Genomic DNA, 17,912 nt, shown 5'->3' with positions numbered 1-17,912 from the left:
TGTTTTGAGTAAACTTAACACTAGCTAACAGGGAAAATTACAAAGGTGTTGAAATGTTTTTCTAGGTAATATAATGTAGTACTCTGGAAGCAACAAATACTCTCAATCAACTATGAATAATGAAAAACATCAATGCATACTTAAAATAGTCAAGCCTATGATCCTCTTAGTCACAAATCCAACATAAAGAAACCTCCACCAATGCTCTTAGTTTCTACACAATAATTTCACTTTTCACAGAGACTGCTATTTCTAATATTTTATATAACCCATAGGCAAAAAGAAGCAATGATCACTATTAGATCAGTACTCTTTACAACTTTTATTTTTATCCAAAGGAGCATACTAATTGGGAGAGTTGGACCCAAGATCTGGCTGCAGAGGCAAACTCAGAAGAAACACAGACATCAAATCAGTCCATCTAAATGACATCAGAAGCTTGGAGCCTATAAGGAGTCATGATAGTGATAGCCTGAGTTTGTAGTCCTGTCCATAGAAACTACTGTCTCACAAAATCATTCCCTTGGGAGACATGACTAGTTCAAATTTAGACTTCTGAGACTTTCATAACTTCCCCTAATACTAAGATACTCAAGTCAAGGGTATGTAAGTGCAGCATACCACCCAAAGTCCAAAAACAGAAATTGGCCTAGACTCATTCTAAATCATATTTTCAGCCCCTTATAAGTCTAACAAAAAATGTACTTGCAGAACAAGTTAGCTGTATGTGACGGCACACATCTGTACCTAGCTACTCTGGAAGCTAGGGCAGGGGGATTACTTGAGTTCAGGGGTGTGGGGGGAGAAAGTTCATACATAGCATACAGAATAGTCCCTAACACATAGTCAGAAGTGAAGAAATTAACCAGAAGTATTTTAATGCTGGTGCTTCAGGTGGGAGGTGGAGGCAGGACGATCAGGAGTTCAAGGTCAACCCTTTACTTCACAGGAAGTTAAGAAACAGCCTCTTCAAATTATGCTGCAGCTTTGTAGTTAAAACTATATACATATGAAGTGGGGGGGTAAGGTGAGGATAGAGATGAAATATTATCTATATGAAATACTATCTATACTTCACTCACCACACTCAATATTCACATTCTTCAAAATGACTATTTCATCATGTTTTTTAAAATGCATAGCTGACAGTTATACACCACAAAATTCAACTGCAATACAACTGAGTTTTAAGAAAAAGTACAGTGCTGTGCATCCATCACGCCAGTTTGAGAACTTTTCTTATCATCCCAAATAGTTCCCTCCTGACTGCTTCTCTGCCCTGGCTTGAGGTAACTAGGAATCCTTGTCTCTATAGCTCCGCCTTTTCCAAGCATTTCATATAAACACAACAGGCATTCCTTTGTGTCTGGCCTCTACCATTTAGCACGTTTCCGACATTCATCTTTGTTGCGGCATAATCAGAAACTTGTTTCTTTTGGGCAAAGTAATATTCCATTCCATGTATATAACCTATTTCATTTGTTCAATTATTCTACCACTTTATGGACATTCGTCTTCCAGGTCTGCTATGTATAAATGTTGCAATAAAAAATTCTCTGATGTTAATCTCATTTCTCTTGGGTACACCCAACAGTGAAACAGCTTATCCTAGGTAAACTGGTGTTCAGCTTCTAAAGAAACAGCCAAAGAGTTTTCCAAAAGTGCACTGCCATTCACATTCTCAGGGAGTGTGAAAGTGCTCTCTCCTTCCACAACACAACACTAAATATTACCAGTTTTAATTATGCTCTTTACAGGGGCTGGGTGAAAATGGATCACTGTGGTTAATATGCATTTCCTTAATTATTGATATATTCTAGATTAAACCCCTTTATTATGTATATAATACGTAAATATTTCCCAAGTCTTTATCTTTTTTCTTTCTTAAGCAGCCTCTGCAATATTAAAGCTTAGTTCTTTTGATCAAATCCAGCTTATAAGTTTTTTCTTTTATGGTACATGTGTTCTTGGTGTCCTATCTGAGAACTTGGCCTAACCCAAGGTCACAAAAACTTTCTCGTATATTATCACTGAGAAGCTTCTTAGTTTGGGTTTCACAATGAAACCCGTTATCTATTTCGAGATAATTTTTGTGTCTTGTGTACTTTATATACAAAATGTTTAGGTACATTTTTTTTTTCCTAAGCACAAAGATATCTAATTGTTCCAGAACCATTTGTTACCATATTCCCAATGAACTATTCTGGCACATTCTGAAGAGAACTGATCATAAGTGTACAAGGTATTTCTGAATTCTCAATTCTGTCCCATTGATTATGTGTGTGTGTAACCTTAGGCCAATCATTTTGTTCTGATTAGAAGTGCATTATGGTCCATTTTTAGATTGGGCAGGGCAAGTGTCCTATTTTGCTCTTGCATCTCCTTATAAATTTTAAGACTGGCTTAGCAGTTTCTACAAAAAACCTACTGAGATTTTGACAAGGACTTTGATGACTTTTTTCCATTTGGGAAAAACTGTCATATTCAATCCTCCAACCTATACACATGGATTCTCCAATATTTTAAAATTTTAATTTCCTATGAAATATTTTATAGTGTAGTATAAAAATTGGGGGCTGGAGAGATGGCTCAGCAGTTAAGAACACTGGCTGCTCTTGCAGAGGACCTGGGTTCAATTCCCAGCACCCACATGATGGCTAACAACCATCTGTAACTCCAGTTCCAAGGGATCCGACACCTTCTTCTGACCTCCTTGGGCACTGCACAACACAATTGCACATATGCACACGCAGGCAATACACTCATACATATAAAAACATTAAAAATAATAAATAAAATATTTTTAAAAATCATGATGCTTCTTTTGATGCTACTTCAACTTCATATGCAGATTTCCTGTCACTACTACACTGATAATCTTGCCTCAGATTATAGAAAATAATAGAAGCCACTGTACTGGAACATCTCTCCACTGAATCATGTGGCTGTCTGTCTACCTGCCTCCCTGTGTTACAATTGAGGAATCAATCCCTTTCCTAACAGAAGTTCTTGTGACCAGGATCCAGACCATTCTTGCTTTCCGGAGGATATGTGTTCATTCTTCCTTCCCTTATCAGTCCTAACAACTAAAATTATGCTGTAGTAAAAGGCTTCCTTTATAGTTTCATTCACCTCGGGCTTCTACTCAGCCAACCCTGCCTGCATCTACTCTCGTTCACGGGGAAATTCCTTTTAAAAAGCTATGTACATGTTCCTCTAGTCCCCTGGCTACCATTCAATTGTTCAAACATGGTATCCATCTCACAAGTCCATGAAAGGTGCTTATTAAAGTTACCAACGCCATCTTGGTCACCAAATCAATCCAATGGTTCACATTTCTGAACCACTGAGCCAACAATAGGGCTGGCCATCACCTCCTTGGAACACTTCCCTTGTTCAGAATCCACAGTATGAATACACATTCCCAATTTCCCTCCAGCCATTCTGGCTGTCCTTAGCCTCCTTCCCAAGACCTGCCAAGACTTAGCAATGTTCTTTGGGGCTCTATTTCTAGAAAATTCTTTTTTCTTAATAATTTTTCTTCAATAATTTCATTAACTAGTTACTGTTTTCAAAATCACCAATGTACTAATAATGCTCAACTCAACCTCTCTAAGACAAGTATCTTCTCAAGAATTGTAGATCCTTAGGAAGTCCTACTTGAAACACAGGCTTCCCTAAGTGTAAAATAAACAAAGGGGAATTCTTGAGTTCATCATTACTCCTTCAACAAAATAAGACAAAACTCACCCAGTCTCATTTCTCTCAATCATCCAATCATCCTTATGTTCTTTTTCCTCTCTCAAGTTCCATATCCAACTCATTATTGTGTCTTCCTATTTTTATAACCTAAAATAATCTAATTTGCCCACTTCTCTCCACCCACTGCCACCTCCCATACCAAAGACGCTTCTATCTCCCAGCTGGACTGCTGTCTATCCACTGGCCAACCCGTTTCTCCCTCCGGCAGTATTCTTCTCTTCACATAAAAGAGTGATCTTTGAAAATATAATTCAGATGATGCTATTCCCTTGGATAAAAGATTTATACATTCACATTAAAATCTGAACTCTCTTTAGTAAGTGATCCCTCCCATTCTCCTCTCTTGTCCATAAATGCTCTGGCTTCTTACGCCCTTACAAACAGCTCTTCACAGCACCAGTCCTTTCAGACTTCTGTTGATGTGAAGTATCTGACTCTCCCCTATCCCCATCCATTCTCTGGGAGGTCTTCCCTTTCATCAGTCTCCACTGCCTCCTTCTCAACAGTTCTCTAGCATTCTACACAGTTCTCATCCTTTAACATTACCACACTTAAGTCCACCATGGCAGAGAGAGCAGATGATCTCTCACTACCACATACAAACCTTGCAGATAAACCACAAAGAAGCACTACATAAAGTGATTTAGGATGTATTTTCAGCATTTCACAGGTCCACCTATTCTACTAGAGGACTCTGTTAATGCAGAGAGCCATAATATGAGCTTTACTAAGCAAATTTCCAGTGTGTTCGCCAGAATTGCCAAGGAATAAACAACTCAAAAAACACACATACTAATAAATTCTGACTTTGTCACTTAACAAAACAGACCTCAAATTCAATAAATGATCAGTTCTTCAAACAAAGCAGAAAAGTGATTTTCTTTTTAAAGTTCAACTCCTACAATTTACCACATCTCAATGAAAATGTGGTAATAACTTGTATCAGACAAGTTTCTCACACAGGGAAGAATGGGATGAAGATGCCATCTATCAGAGGAAAGGCTACAGAAAACGGAACATGCAGAAAGGAAAAGATTAGAAACACCAGGCTTTATCTCTCATGCCAAAGTCTCACTGGTCAGACACCTTGAAGAACCAATACAATTTTTTCAACAGTTTCCTCTTTTATTAATCACAGCATTCTAGGCTTAGCTTTTCCTTTTTAAATTCCTCAAAGAATGTAAAGAAACCAACTGAAGAGTGAAAACAGTGGAGCAAGTCTGTGTGCTACTTTTCTAGGGGTGTGGCTGGACAGACCAGCCTCCCTAAACAAAGACAATCATTTGAGTCAGAAACCAAGAAAATCCAATCCAGCTACTTCATGTGCAAGGAACTAAAACCCAAACATGAAGTCATCAGTCAGGGTCACACAGTTGGCTAAAGCCAGCCTCCGTGTTTAGTGTTCCCTTATACCAAGATCTCAAGTCCTTTTCTACCCTGTGAAAATGTTGGCACTATGTGCCCCAAATATTAAAACTCAGGGCATGGAGAGAGGGAAGGCTCCAACCAGTATGATATGAAACTCAGAGGAATTCCAAAAGTCAGTATGACACTATGTAAAGTCATGAACTGTGACTTCACTCATAAACAATGGATGGTTATTTACAACTATGTGTAGAAAAGTGTCTCATGAAGTCAGGTATATTTTTAATACTTTTACAGCATTTCAATGATTGAGAAATTACAAATAATAAAACCCTCATGGCTTCAGAGTAACAAATATGACATTTTATTAAGTTTTAAACTTTCAATGCACAAATGAGGCTCTAGTTCTCTATTTTTTGACCTAATGTAACTAACTCAAGCAAGTTTCAAGAGAAAAACTGGTTTCTATTTCATTGTTGTTGCTTTCCTCCCATTAAATTTATGCATCTTACTCAAATAGTCTACCAAGATATTGCTCAACACAAATGATCTAAAGATTTGCAGCTTCATTAAAAGGGTACATTGCTGGCAAGCTTCAATTGAAGAACGGTTAGTTCTAGAACTTTTATCAGGCTATTACATACTCAAAGTCTGTATGAAGTTTTGACATTTCCCAAAATAGAGTTGTTCTTTTTTTAAAAAACAGTGAAAGCTAAGAAAACATACTGATTAGTGTGGTAAATGGTATGCTTTTCCTATTCTTTAAAAAAGAAATTACTTCTGGAAAAGTTGATTTTCAAGCCATAAACACTGAAATTTGTCTTGTTCAACAGACAGCAAAATTGATTGTGTTTAGCTCCTTGAAGCCAGATTCTCCTTGTTCCTGCCCTAAAGCATAATTTTACAAAGCTTCAACTCCTCCACTTTGTCTACTGACATTGTCTTCAACAACAAACCCTATCTATATTCCGGAATAGGTTTTACTGTGCTAATCCCATACAAGTGTTAACACAGTGAGTTCCAGGCCAGGCTGGGCTATATAGGGACACCCTGCCTCAAGAAACAAATGCACCCTAACGAGCATAACGATTTATCTTAAGAGGTCTGACAGTGTAACAACGTAAAATCGAGTCTGTGTGTGTACCAGGATAGCAACCACAAGAATCCGTCTCTCTCTGAAGTGACTGTTTCAAGACATCATTATAAATGCGAAAGAGAAAGTCCAGATATTAATCAAAAGCTATCTAAAATCCTTACTCTGCATTAGGAAGCATGGGAAAGTCAAAGTTTGAACTGTATTCCTTCCCTAGTGTCCCACAATCACATGAACAGTGAAGAAAGAGCTTCGAGGTAGCAAGGGCTAATGGGAAGGGAGGGCTACTACGCTGTTCGTAAACAAGTTATTTAACTTTTTTGCTTATCAGGTTCCTAGTTAATAAGAATGATACCCACTTCACAGGGTTGTTGTAAGGATCAGATGAGTTCTTGCATGAAAACCATTTGCCTGGTAAAAGGAACCCACTGGGCACTCAATAAATGCCAGCTCCTTCCTCCTTCACTCCAGGCCCTCTGTTCTTTGTTCTCTACCCTCATTTCTCCAGATGACTCAGCCTCTCGTGACTTTTATTAACAAATGCTGAAAAAAACTGGATCAATCAAGGACCTGATGTGAATGGAAGACACCGTCTGTCCCAGCACCCAACACAGGTGAAGAATACAGAGAAAGAGACCTTCAGCATGTGAACTTCACTATAAAAACCAACACTCATCATAAAGATCTGTTTCTACGCTCTGAAGATCAGCCCCACCCCCCAAATACCTGCAGTTGTGCTTACCCTGACCTCTGTAAAACACAAGGCTCACCTCCTCGTCTGCTTTCTGACTAGGGATGTCCAATAGTGAAAATCCTTCCCACAATCTCACCCAGTTAAATTATACCAAGTGTTCCAGACTTACCAAGTTTGTCTTCGGAACAACTCCTGTATCTTTAGCCTCATTTCCCATCCCACCTCTACCAGAATCCAGGTCAGGTCTCAACTGCAGCAATACTGACATTTGAGCCAGATAATTCTTGTTATGCAGGCTGTCCTGTGCACTGCAGGCTACTAAACAGCATCTCTGGCCTCTACCTACTACATGCCCTCCCCCATGTTAAGACAACCAAAAATATCTCTAGATACTGACAAATGGCTCCCAAAGGTACAAAAACCAACCCTCATTGTCCTCCCTCACCCTGTTTTTTAAGAAAATTATTTTATTGGAGGGGGGTAGCATGTGTGCAGAAGTCAGGACAACTTGAAGGTGTTGTTTCTCCTCCACCACGTGGGTCCCAGGGATTGAGCTCAGGTCATCAGGCTTGGTGGCAAGTACCATTACCCTGTTATCCATTAAGCCAGCTCACCAGCCTCATCACCCCATGTTTTGAGTGCTACTGGCCCAGTTAATCACCATTGCCCATCTTTGATACAAAATTCAGCTTTCAAGATAACGAGCTGTTTTCCCCTACCTGGCATGGCATAGACAAACCCCTCCGAAAGCAATGCTTTGATGAATCATTTCTTTCAAATCTACTGTTCCCTGTACCTTTCTCACAATCAGTTCAAAGCTCCCCAACCAGCTTGATAGTCTGGCCTCAAGTAAACATTACATCACAAGGCACTTCAGATAGTAAAGATACACAGCACGCACTCAGCAATGCATCTCACCCCAGCTTTTCCATTCTATGGCTGTCACTCTGGTTTGAAGCTCATTCCCTGGCATGCATGCCAGTCCTCTGCAAGTCCCCTACCCTCTAATCTCTCTATCATTTAAAGCCAAAAACTTCCAATGCTTCTCCATTGCCTACTGAAATATGTATGAAATCTCCTGCCTTTGGCCTTTTGTAATATGACCTTTTCTGTTTCATTATCTCCAAAACATACCTCTGGCTTTAGTAAAACCTTACTATCTACTAGCCCTTAAAATGGCTCCTCCACAGTCTACCTTTGGCTGTGTTTTTTCTCTGCCTGGAAAACCATTTCATCCCATTTCCCTTTCCCAACCCCAACTTACAAGTCCGTCTGAATTAAGTAAAACCTGTTTACATTTCCTTTGTGTTTATGAACACAATGCACCCCTCCTTGGTCTACTTCATCTTGCATGGTAATGGTCCCTTTCTAGCATATTCTTCTTTTGATTCCCTGTAATGCCTAGCTCAAGATGCACGTAGAACACTGTGTTATATTTGAGTTGCCCCAAATGTTTCTCACTAGAAAGCAATGGAAGGCTGTGCTTTCAGAAAATCTCCAATTCCCTTTGGGGAATTCAGTCCACATTCCCCCTTTGGTCTCATATTTCTATGTCTTAGGCCAATTTTTAAGTGAACTGCCTTCAAGATTCGGATTGCTATTTAGTACAGGTTCTGTAGCTCTTATCAGTCATGCTTCAGACCAAAAGGTTTTACATTTCAATTCTTTTTTCATATTTTGGAATGTTTGCATATAGATGAGATATCTTGGGGATAGGACCCAAGTTTAATGACCAAATTTATGTTTCCTATACACCATATTCACACACCCTTAAAGTAATTTTTAAAAATAACTTTGCAGGGCTGGAGAGATGGCTCACTGGTTACAAGCACTGGCCGCTCTTGCAGAGAACTCAGGTTCAATTCCCAGCACCCACATGGTGGCTAACAACCATTCATAACTCCAGTTCCAGGGGATCCAATGCCCTCTTCTGACCTCCACAGGCATTGCATGACACCAGTGCACTAACACACATGCTGGTATAACACTCATACACAGAAAATTTAAAAATAATAAATAAAATATAAAAAAATAATTTCGCACACAACGCAGTTTCATGGTACGTAATTTTCCACCTGTGGTGTTACTCTGGCTCAAGAAAGTTTTGGGTTTTGGAGCATTATGGACTTTCAATCAGGGATACTCAGCCTGCATGTATTACTGTTAAGAGTCCTCTTTCAGGGAATTCCTTCAGTTTCCAACTTGTAAGTAAATCTTAAAAATTTCAGCTATTTAAGCTGTTTTTATACACAAGGGCAATGGAAATTAATTTTCATATGCTAATACAATTGAGTAAAACACAGTAAGTTGGATTTTACTGAATGTATCTCAACTGGAGGTTAATTAATACTAATCTGTTTTGTCCTAATAGTACATTTAATATCCTAAATCTTTGTACACCATTAAAAAGAGAAAAAGTTCATCTCAACTATCAGTGCCCCAAAGACAAAAAACAAAACAGAACCTGGGAGGGTTCTCCTTGATTTTAATTCCTAACTGAATTGAAAATATGTTTTTGTTTTCTCCACAAAAAGAGAAGACTCAATAATGAACACATTTTGACCAGACCTTTTAAGTCCTCACCAAATCTATATGAGGCACGTATACCAGCCCCTCAGTACCACCATTCTTTTTTTAAAAAAAATATTTATTTATTATCTTTATTTTATGTGTATGAATATATTGCCTGCATGTAAGTGTACCTGTGTCATGCAATGCTCACAGAAGTCTAAAGAGGATGTTGGATTTCCCTGGAACTGGAGGTATGGATGATTGTTAGCCACCAAGTGGGTGCTGGGATTTGAACCCAGGTCCTCTACAAGAGCAGCCAGTGCTCTTAACGACTGAGTCATCTCTCCAGCCCCAGTACCACCATTCTTTAACAGGGTCAGCAAACTACAAGCTGTTTTTTTTTAATGTTCCTGAGCTAAAAATGGTTTCTACATTTGTAAGGGGTCATAAAAACAGAAACAATGAATTCACAACAGAAACTGCATGTGGCTGGCAAAGCCTAAAGTATTTACTATTAGTCCCTTTCAACAGCATGAATCTGTAAATCCCACTTGTCCTTCACTGGTACCTCAGACACTAACCTTTTCTTCCTATGGCTTTAAAAAAGAAATATAAAACATATGGGAGTACGCAAAGAGAAAACTCACTCAACTAAGCCATAGTTAACGCACAGGAAACTCCTGCATCGGGGGCATATGTGTGTAATTTTTGTATGTCACAGGACTTTTGTTAGAAGAAAACTGACCCTCACTCAGATGTACAACCAAGTTTTCAAGGCTGAAGAGGGGAAGTGTTAGCCCAGACTCACAGTTCTGACGGAGACTGGAGTAAAAAGCCTCAAGACTCCTGGCCCAGAGGGTACCTGTAATCCCAACACCTGGGTAGCTGAGGCAGGAGGATCCTGAGTTCAAGGATAGCCTGGATTGCACAGTAAGAGACTATCTCACTAAAATAAAACCACTACTTCCACTACATTATACTCACGTGCTTGGAGATTTGGGTAATTGGCTTGGATCAATAATTAGAATGAAAGCTTAAAACCTATTCCTGACATACAGTTTAAACAGGCTCTTACTAGCAGATATGAGTCATTAAACAGTGAGTCGTTAATGCTCACCACAAATATTACATAGGAACTCTATGAAGTCTTCTGTAAAAACAGATGACGAAGGCTTAAGGTAACTGTGCTTGCTGCTCCAAGGCAGACCTATGGATCGAGGCAAATATGAACATTCCGCTTCCAGCTGCTCAATACTATCTCCCAACTCAAATCCACAAGTGCCACCAACTATTTGACAATGTACACTGGAGGATACTGTCCAAGTTACATCTATCACCCGTCCTATGAACGAGTTCTTTTCCATACCTACATGCACAGTATTAGCTAATAGTTCAAATTTCTTAAGTCTCCCTACCAATATAGCTTCCTTAAATAAAAAGTAAAAAACCCTGCTTCTTGATTACCTAAATCGAACCAAACTCACTTTTATCCTGTCTGTGTGATTCAATCAACAATTCAAATACCATTGTGCCTAGACTACTACTTGCAGGATCCGAAGAGCTACGTTGTACATGTACGTACAACAGGAGCTAGGGTTCGTACTCCTTTCCAACCCCAGATCCTCCGGGGGAAGTTGATCTTTCCAGTGCAGATGCACACTGACTCTGGGCAGCCGAGGGATGCAGGACTGGGACTCCCCAGACCCCCACCCCCACGGCAGGACTTTCGTCCCCAGATTCGGAACGACCCCTCCCCCTCCAGCACAACTCGAGTCCCCGCTGCCCGGGCACCTGCGGCCCCTGCCCGGAGCGGGGAAGCCCCCGGGAGTATGTGTTGGGGGGGACCTGCCCTTCTGGAAACGTCGCCCACTCCCGCTGCCCGAGGCCCGGGGACGCGGCGGTACCTGCAGGACCACGTCGTTGGGCAGCTGTGCGGCCCGGAACAGCTCGAGCACCCGCCCGTTGACCACCACCTTCTTGGTGCTCTCAATGTCGCAGTAGGAGAAGAGATCCGAGTAGTATTTCTGCTCTGCGTCGCTCAGCGTCAAGCCTTCCATCTTCGCCACGACCCAGCGGCCGCCCCGCCCCGCATGCACCGCCCGGCACCGGCCCTGCGACCCCGGGCCGCCGGCGGGGACTGCGCACGGTTGGCCTCCCCGATCGCGGGGCCCGCAGCAGCGGCAGCGCTCGGCGTGCGCGAGGAGGCGGCGTCCTCCCGGCTCGGCCGCGGGCTCGGGCTTCCCGCCTCTCCTTTCCCTTCCGCCCACGCCCCCCGCGAACTTGTGGGGCTTCGCAACTCTAAAGTTTCGGGGGCTCGGGGCTGAGCTTGGCCGCCGCTCCGCCTCCCCGCGCCGCCATTGACTGCGCCCCAGCCCGGCACTGACAGCGGCGGTCGCGCTCCAGACCCGGATGTGAGGCCGGGAGAAGAGAGCGCGAGAGGGAGAGAGAAACACCCACCCGGCTGGCTCGGCCGCTCCCGGGAGAGCGGGCCTCAGCGCCCCCTGGTGGCCGGAGCGGCGGCCAGGAGAGCGGCCCAGTGCACGCACAGGGAGACCCCGCCCCCCAGCAAAGGGGGACCTGAGGGACCAGCCCGCGGCTCCCAGCCATCCCGAGAGCTTAGAGCCTAGAGACAGCCGCTTTCGTGATTGGCAGGTTCTGGCACTGAGCCAAGATCGAAAGGGGAATGCCTTTCAGGCTATTTTGCATCTGTTTGTACCTGTGGAGGGTAAATGTCCGTTCGATCTGAGGACCTGGCTCAGGTTGTAGATGCTCACACTGAAGCTGAACTCCCCATTCTTGCTCCAAGCTGGATCTTTTACAAAATAAAATTTGCTGAATAGAGAGAAAAACAGCTTTCTTCTTAGTATGAGGTCATTTTGGTTACTAGAAACTGAATATTATTAATGTATCCCATCAACTTTATAAGCCTGTAGTGGCCTTGAGCTGACCCCAAAGCTTCCTCTCACCCCCAATTTTCCCCCCTATGAAAATTACTCAGTTGCACTTGTGTTAATGTGCACCTGTCTCAGAAAAGGGTTCTTAAACTCTCCCAAGGAGTCTTTTTAATTTTTATTTTTCCTTCTTAAACTTTCTGTGAAGCCAGACTGAGCTTGAACTCCTTAAAGATTTTTATTTATTTTACATGTATGTGTGTGTGCCTGAATATATGTATGTGCACCATGTGTGCAGGTGCCTTTAAAGGCCAGAGGAGGGAGTCTAATCCCTTGGAAATGGAGTTACAGGTGGTTGTGAGCTCTATGATGTGGATTCTGGGAACCAAACCTGGGTGCTCTGCAAGAGCAGCAAGTGCTCTTAACCAGTGAGCCATGTCTCCACTCCTGGACTTGATCTTCCTGCCTTTGCCTCCCCAGTGCAGGATTATAGGCATGCACCACCATCAGTCTGTCATCTATCATGTCAGGATTTGATATGAAATATTTCAAAAACAACTGCCGAGGCAGATAACACAAAATTTTCAGGTTTTGTTTTTATTTTGTCTTACATATATTATTTCCCAGAGTATTGATCCTACAAATAATCCATAAAAGAACATTATTCCAGGCTCACAATTGTGTATATATGATTCTAAAATTCAGAGAATAATGAGGGCTGGGGATGTAGCTCAGTTGGAAGTGTACTTGCTTAGCACACACAAAGCCCTGTTCTATCCCCAGCAACACATAACAGGTGTGATGGTGGTGCACACCTATACCGTCAGTACTTGGAAGGTAGAGGCAGGAAGATCAGAAGTTCAATGTCTTCCTCAGCTACCTAGAGAATTTAAGCCTGCCTAGGACACTTGAGATCCTGTCAAATTAATTAATTAATTAAATTAATTAATTAATTTGTAGAAGAACCCAGAGGTTAGGACTTTATGGAACCAATATCTGCCCTGCCTCATTTGAAGGCAAAATCCTAACTAAATGTGTAAAGCATTTTACTTTGTGTCAATATGTTTATTTTAAACCTTCATATAATGCTAATATACACACATATGGGCATATTTTTGTATTTTTAAAGATAAGTTCCATCAGAAATTAACTCCTCCTTGTCGTTGGCTTCTTTTTCTCTGACACCTTCCCTAGGCCTAACAATTAACTTTTTTGCCCCATGCCTTTGTTCTTGCCATCTGAAATACTCTTTCCACAGACCTTTGCTTGGCCATATAGGTTCCTGTTCAAATGTCACATTCTTAGTGACTCCCCCAACACCTAACCTCCAATCATTCTACTGTTTTCTCTCCTCTAATCTGAATTACTTTTCTTTATAGCAGTTTTTCTACCTGACATTCAAATATGTGTCTGTTTATAGATTAATAGATAATAGTTGCTGAGTACTTATTGTGGTCCAGGTATTGTTCTCAAATCATATACTAATTAGTACATGAATGACAACAACTCTATGAAATAGGTACTATTAATATTTTTCTTTTTTGAAAACTCAGGAAACTGAGGCAAAATAGTTTAAGGAACTTGTAAGTCATGTTGACAATAAATATCTGGATCTAAAATTGAAAACCCAGGCAACCTCAACTCTAAAATCAGTGCCACTTCGTAAGTCTCTGTATTTAATAGAAAATGTTTCCTCATTACCACACTTCCAAGGCCTGTTTGTGCACACATTGTGCATTGCTGATGAATGGCAGAGTGAGGTTCAACATTGATGTGAGGAACCAGCCTATACTCTCTTTTCAAACCCTTAACATCAGTAAAGTGCCATGCCTCTTTTACAGCCTAAAGCAATTGCGTGATCCCTTCCTGTCCAAGTGCTAGACTCTGAAATTTCCTTCTTGGTCCATCCTGTTCTAGCCTTTTACTCTCCCCAGCCATTCCTCAAATAAGCCTGCTCCTTACACTCTTCGGACTCTCTCAAGTCCAGCATGCAGTTCATAGATTCAGAAGTATACTTTGAAAGCCAGATATGGTGGTGCACACTTGTAATCTCAGGTTGAGGCAGGGGGAATTGTGAGTTTGAGGCCAGCCTGGAAACACAACAAAACTCCATCTCAAAAAATAAACATTACACCTTCTCCTCCCAAGGCTCAGGGATCATTGAGGAAGGGGAGGACAGAAGAATTGTGAGAAGTAGAGATGGTAGATGAATATAAGAAAAGCATGTTGTCTGGACACAATAGGGTACTTGCACATATGAGCCCACAGTGCTTGTTTGTGACAGCATGCATACAAACTCTGCTAACCCAAGCCAGACAAAAACCTGGCATGGACAGGGGAGGTAGGCAAGGAGCCCCAGCCCCAGATAAGGACCTATTGGCAATTTATAGCTGCTGGGAGATGAGAGAGAGAGAGAGAGAGAGATAGAAGACCCTGCCTCAAAAACCCTAAGAAAAGAAAAAAGAAAAAGAGAAAGAGAAAGAGAAAGGAAGAGAAGAGAAGAGAAGAGAAGAGAAGAGAAGAGAAGAGAGAGAAGAGAGGGAGGGAGGAGATAAGGGTGACACCGGGTAGGCTGACCACAGTTCAAGGGATATACCCACCCAACAGCATTTCAGAAACACAAATTATACTCCATAGCCCTTTTAAAAAAGAAAAATAATGATATGTGACATGAATTCGGGGGGAGAGGACAGTAGGATGGGAATGGAGATGGGGAGGGGTCTGAATATGATCAAACACTTTGTATGAAATTCTCAAAGAATCAATAAAATATTAAGCCACTAAAACCCTACACGTTCAGCATGTTGTACCAGTGTAAAACAAGCTACGTGACCTTGTCCTCTGGAATCACTGTCTAGGGACCTTGTGGCTAGCACCCTAGGTTCCTTCATGCATGGTGGTGCATACTTTCAGTCTCAGCAGTGGGGAGGCCGAGGTAGATCACAAGTTTGATGCCAGCCTGGACTACACAGCAAAACCCTGTCATGAAAAACAGTAATTGAAAAAGATACTAACACCATGTGTTATGAAGAAAAATAATAAAGTCTACCCCCTCTTTTTACTAAGAAGCATCTGAGTAGGCACTCTGCCAGCAACCACTGCCTTTGACCCACAGACCTACTTTGTACGATACAAGAGGAGTCTTGGATGGACTGTTCTGTAAAACGTTGTGATAGTGAGAAATGGGAGCTCAGAAGGACAAGGAAATCTTCAAGAAGAGCATTCTGCGACAGACAGAGACAGAGACCTTGGTGAATACCGGAGAGGGTTGGGTGATGGAGGTTAACAGTTTCACAACTGAATAAGATTTTTCTCTGTATCTGTCACTTAATGGTTATTTCCACATACGAAGGGAAAGAAATACAGTTTGCCACGTAGGCCCTTTGAGGTCAAGTCTAATTTCTTTCCTGTGCATTTCTAGGCATAGCAGCAATTGTTAGTGACATCATCAGAAAACTATTTTAAACAGATGGTCTATATTATGTTGGTATAGATTCAAAGATGCTGGTTTTCAGGTAAGATCAAATAGCTGATTACTGCCAGTAAATGTATAAACTATTTTTTTAACTGGAACTCTTTAATTAAGCTTTTAACATAAATGGCACATGACAGAATCAATTCTTCTGGTATTCATTTCTGTGAATAGTGATAAATGGATGCGGTCATGCAAACATTCATCAAAATCAAGATGAAGAACCGTTCCATGAGCCTTCTCCAATTCCTTCATGCTTCTTTTTTGTACTTAACCTCATCCTCAGCCCTCAGCCCCTAGAACCACTGATTTGTTTCTTTTCCTATATTGCTGCCTTTTCCAAAATGTTCTACATATGTAACTATGTGGTACGTAATCTTTAAAGTCTTGATTTTTTGTTATTTTTATTTTATGTGTATGAGTGTATTGTCTACATATATGTAAGTGCACCTGTGGCATGCAATGCCCACAGAGGTCAGTAGAGGGCATTGGACCCCTGGAGTTACATATGGTTGTTAGCTGCCATGTAGGTGCTGGGAATTGAACCACTACAATAGCAGCCAGTGCTCTTAACCATTCTCCAGCACTGAGTCTTGATACTTTTCTTTCTTTAAATTTTTTAATTGAATTTTTGTGTGTTTCACACAGAAATCATCTTTATACCCCTTCTCCTTTCCCTTTGGCACCCTCCCATAGCCCCCCCCCCCCCAACTGGAGTTCATACACTCTGTCATTTGTGTTAAGGCCTATCACATAAAGTTAGTGTCTTTGAGATGTCCCTCAGTGCAAGTTCATCCACTGGGGTTTAGTCAGCCTACGTAGAGTCTCTCCAAGATCAGCTTTTCCTCATCCAGCAGTAATCTGCTGCCAATAATTCTTCAACTAAGATTGGGGTCTGCTGTTTATTTCCACAGTTCTGTGCTGGGTTTTTGTCTGCCTAAGTTTGCATGGGCCTTGTGCATGCTGACACCACTGCTGTAGATTTTATATGAGAAGGATCCCAGGCACTTGTAGGAACATTTCTGTATGGACATGCCCCTCCTCCCTGACTCTTACAATCTTTCTGCCCCTGCTTCCTCAATGGTACCTGAGCTCTGGGTGGGTGGATCTCAATGTAGGAGTCCTGCCCAAGGACCCCACACTCTGATGGCTCTTATTCTCTGTGTTTTGGCCATTTGTGGCCTCTGTTGCATGAGGGAGTTTCATTGATGAGAACTGAAAGATACATTAGTGTTCTCTTCATCGCTTGTTCTATGTTCCATGAGTCTTAGGTGTAGAGGTTGCATCCAGATGCACCACTTGGGCTTGGGTGATTCACAGAGAATCTCTGTGTGTGACCAGTGGTATAACTCTGTAATAATCTCTGTCTATTGAAAAAGAAGCTGCTTTGATGGGTGGTGACTGGGATATTTGTCTGTAAATTTAAGGATCCATATTTTGCACATACTAAGAAATTACATTTGCCTAGGGATATGAGAGCCTTGGGGTTGTTGCTAAGATCTATGATCTCTCCAGCTATGTATATTTGGCTAGGTTTATATTTAGTACCAGACATGAGTTTTCTCCCATTGAGTGTGCTTGAAGTCCAATTAGGTAACTGTTGATTATCCCCAAGATAAAAGTGTCACTACTGCATCAATGTTGTTTGCTGTGCTGGTCACTGATGTGATTTTTAGGCCTTGAAGCTGGGGTTGGGCCATCAATTGATGTTCTCCCTTAGCAGCTTGTGTAGTGCTCTCTGAGTCTTGATATTTTTCACAAAAGATTATGCACTTAAGATTTTCCTGTGTTCTTATTTGTATTGTGAATCATTTCTTAAAACTGCTGAATAGCATTTGATTGTACGGATGTTTACAGTTTGCTTATCCAACCACTAGCTGAAGGACATTTTCATTGCTTTAGTTTGGGGTGATTATCAGTAAACTAGCTGAGCAGGAGTAGGAGTGTATGTTTATAAGAAACTGCCAAATGCCTTACTAAAATGGCAATATTATTTTGCATTCCCACTAGAAATGTATAAGAATTGTAAATCTTATTATTTACATCCCCAGGAATCATTCTAAAGCTAGTCTAGTAGGTATAATAGTGCTATCTCACTGTGATTTTAACTTTGCATTTCTCTAA

General features: G+C 41.4%; 1 protein-coding gene across 6 annotated transcripts in view; it reads right to left on the bottom strand.

Annotated features, from left to right (window-relative positions):
• The window catches only part of Reps1 (RALBP1 associated Eps domain containing 1), an 81,704-nt gene extending 69,894 nt beyond the window's left edge, over positions 1–11,810 (bottom strand). For 3 of the 6 annotated variants that reach the window (XM_008822031.3, XM_008822027.3, XM_008822032.3), the window contains exon 1: positions 11,330–11,808. In XM_008822031.3, coding sequence (XP_008820253.1) covers positions 11,330–11,482 — 153 coding nt within the window. In that variant the 5' untranslated portion in view covers positions 11,483–11,808. Of the gene's footprint in view, positions 1–11,329 lie in introns of all 6 variants that reach the window. The other 3 variants (XM_008822028.3, XM_008822029.3, XM_008822030.3) reach the window with 2 other exon arrangements.
• Between the last annotated feature and the right edge of the window lie 6,102 nt (positions 11,811–17,912).

The sequence above is a fragment of the Nannospalax galili genome, unplaced genomic scaffold, assembly GCF_000622305.1.
Source record: "Nannospalax galili isolate Female #2095 unplaced genomic scaffold, S.galili_v1.0 scaffold186, whole genome shotgun sequence".
Lineage (NCBI taxonomy): Eukaryota > Metazoa > Chordata > Mammalia > Rodentia > Spalacidae > Nannospalax > Nannospalax galili.
This window is presented reverse-complemented; position numbering and strand designations above follow the sequence as displayed.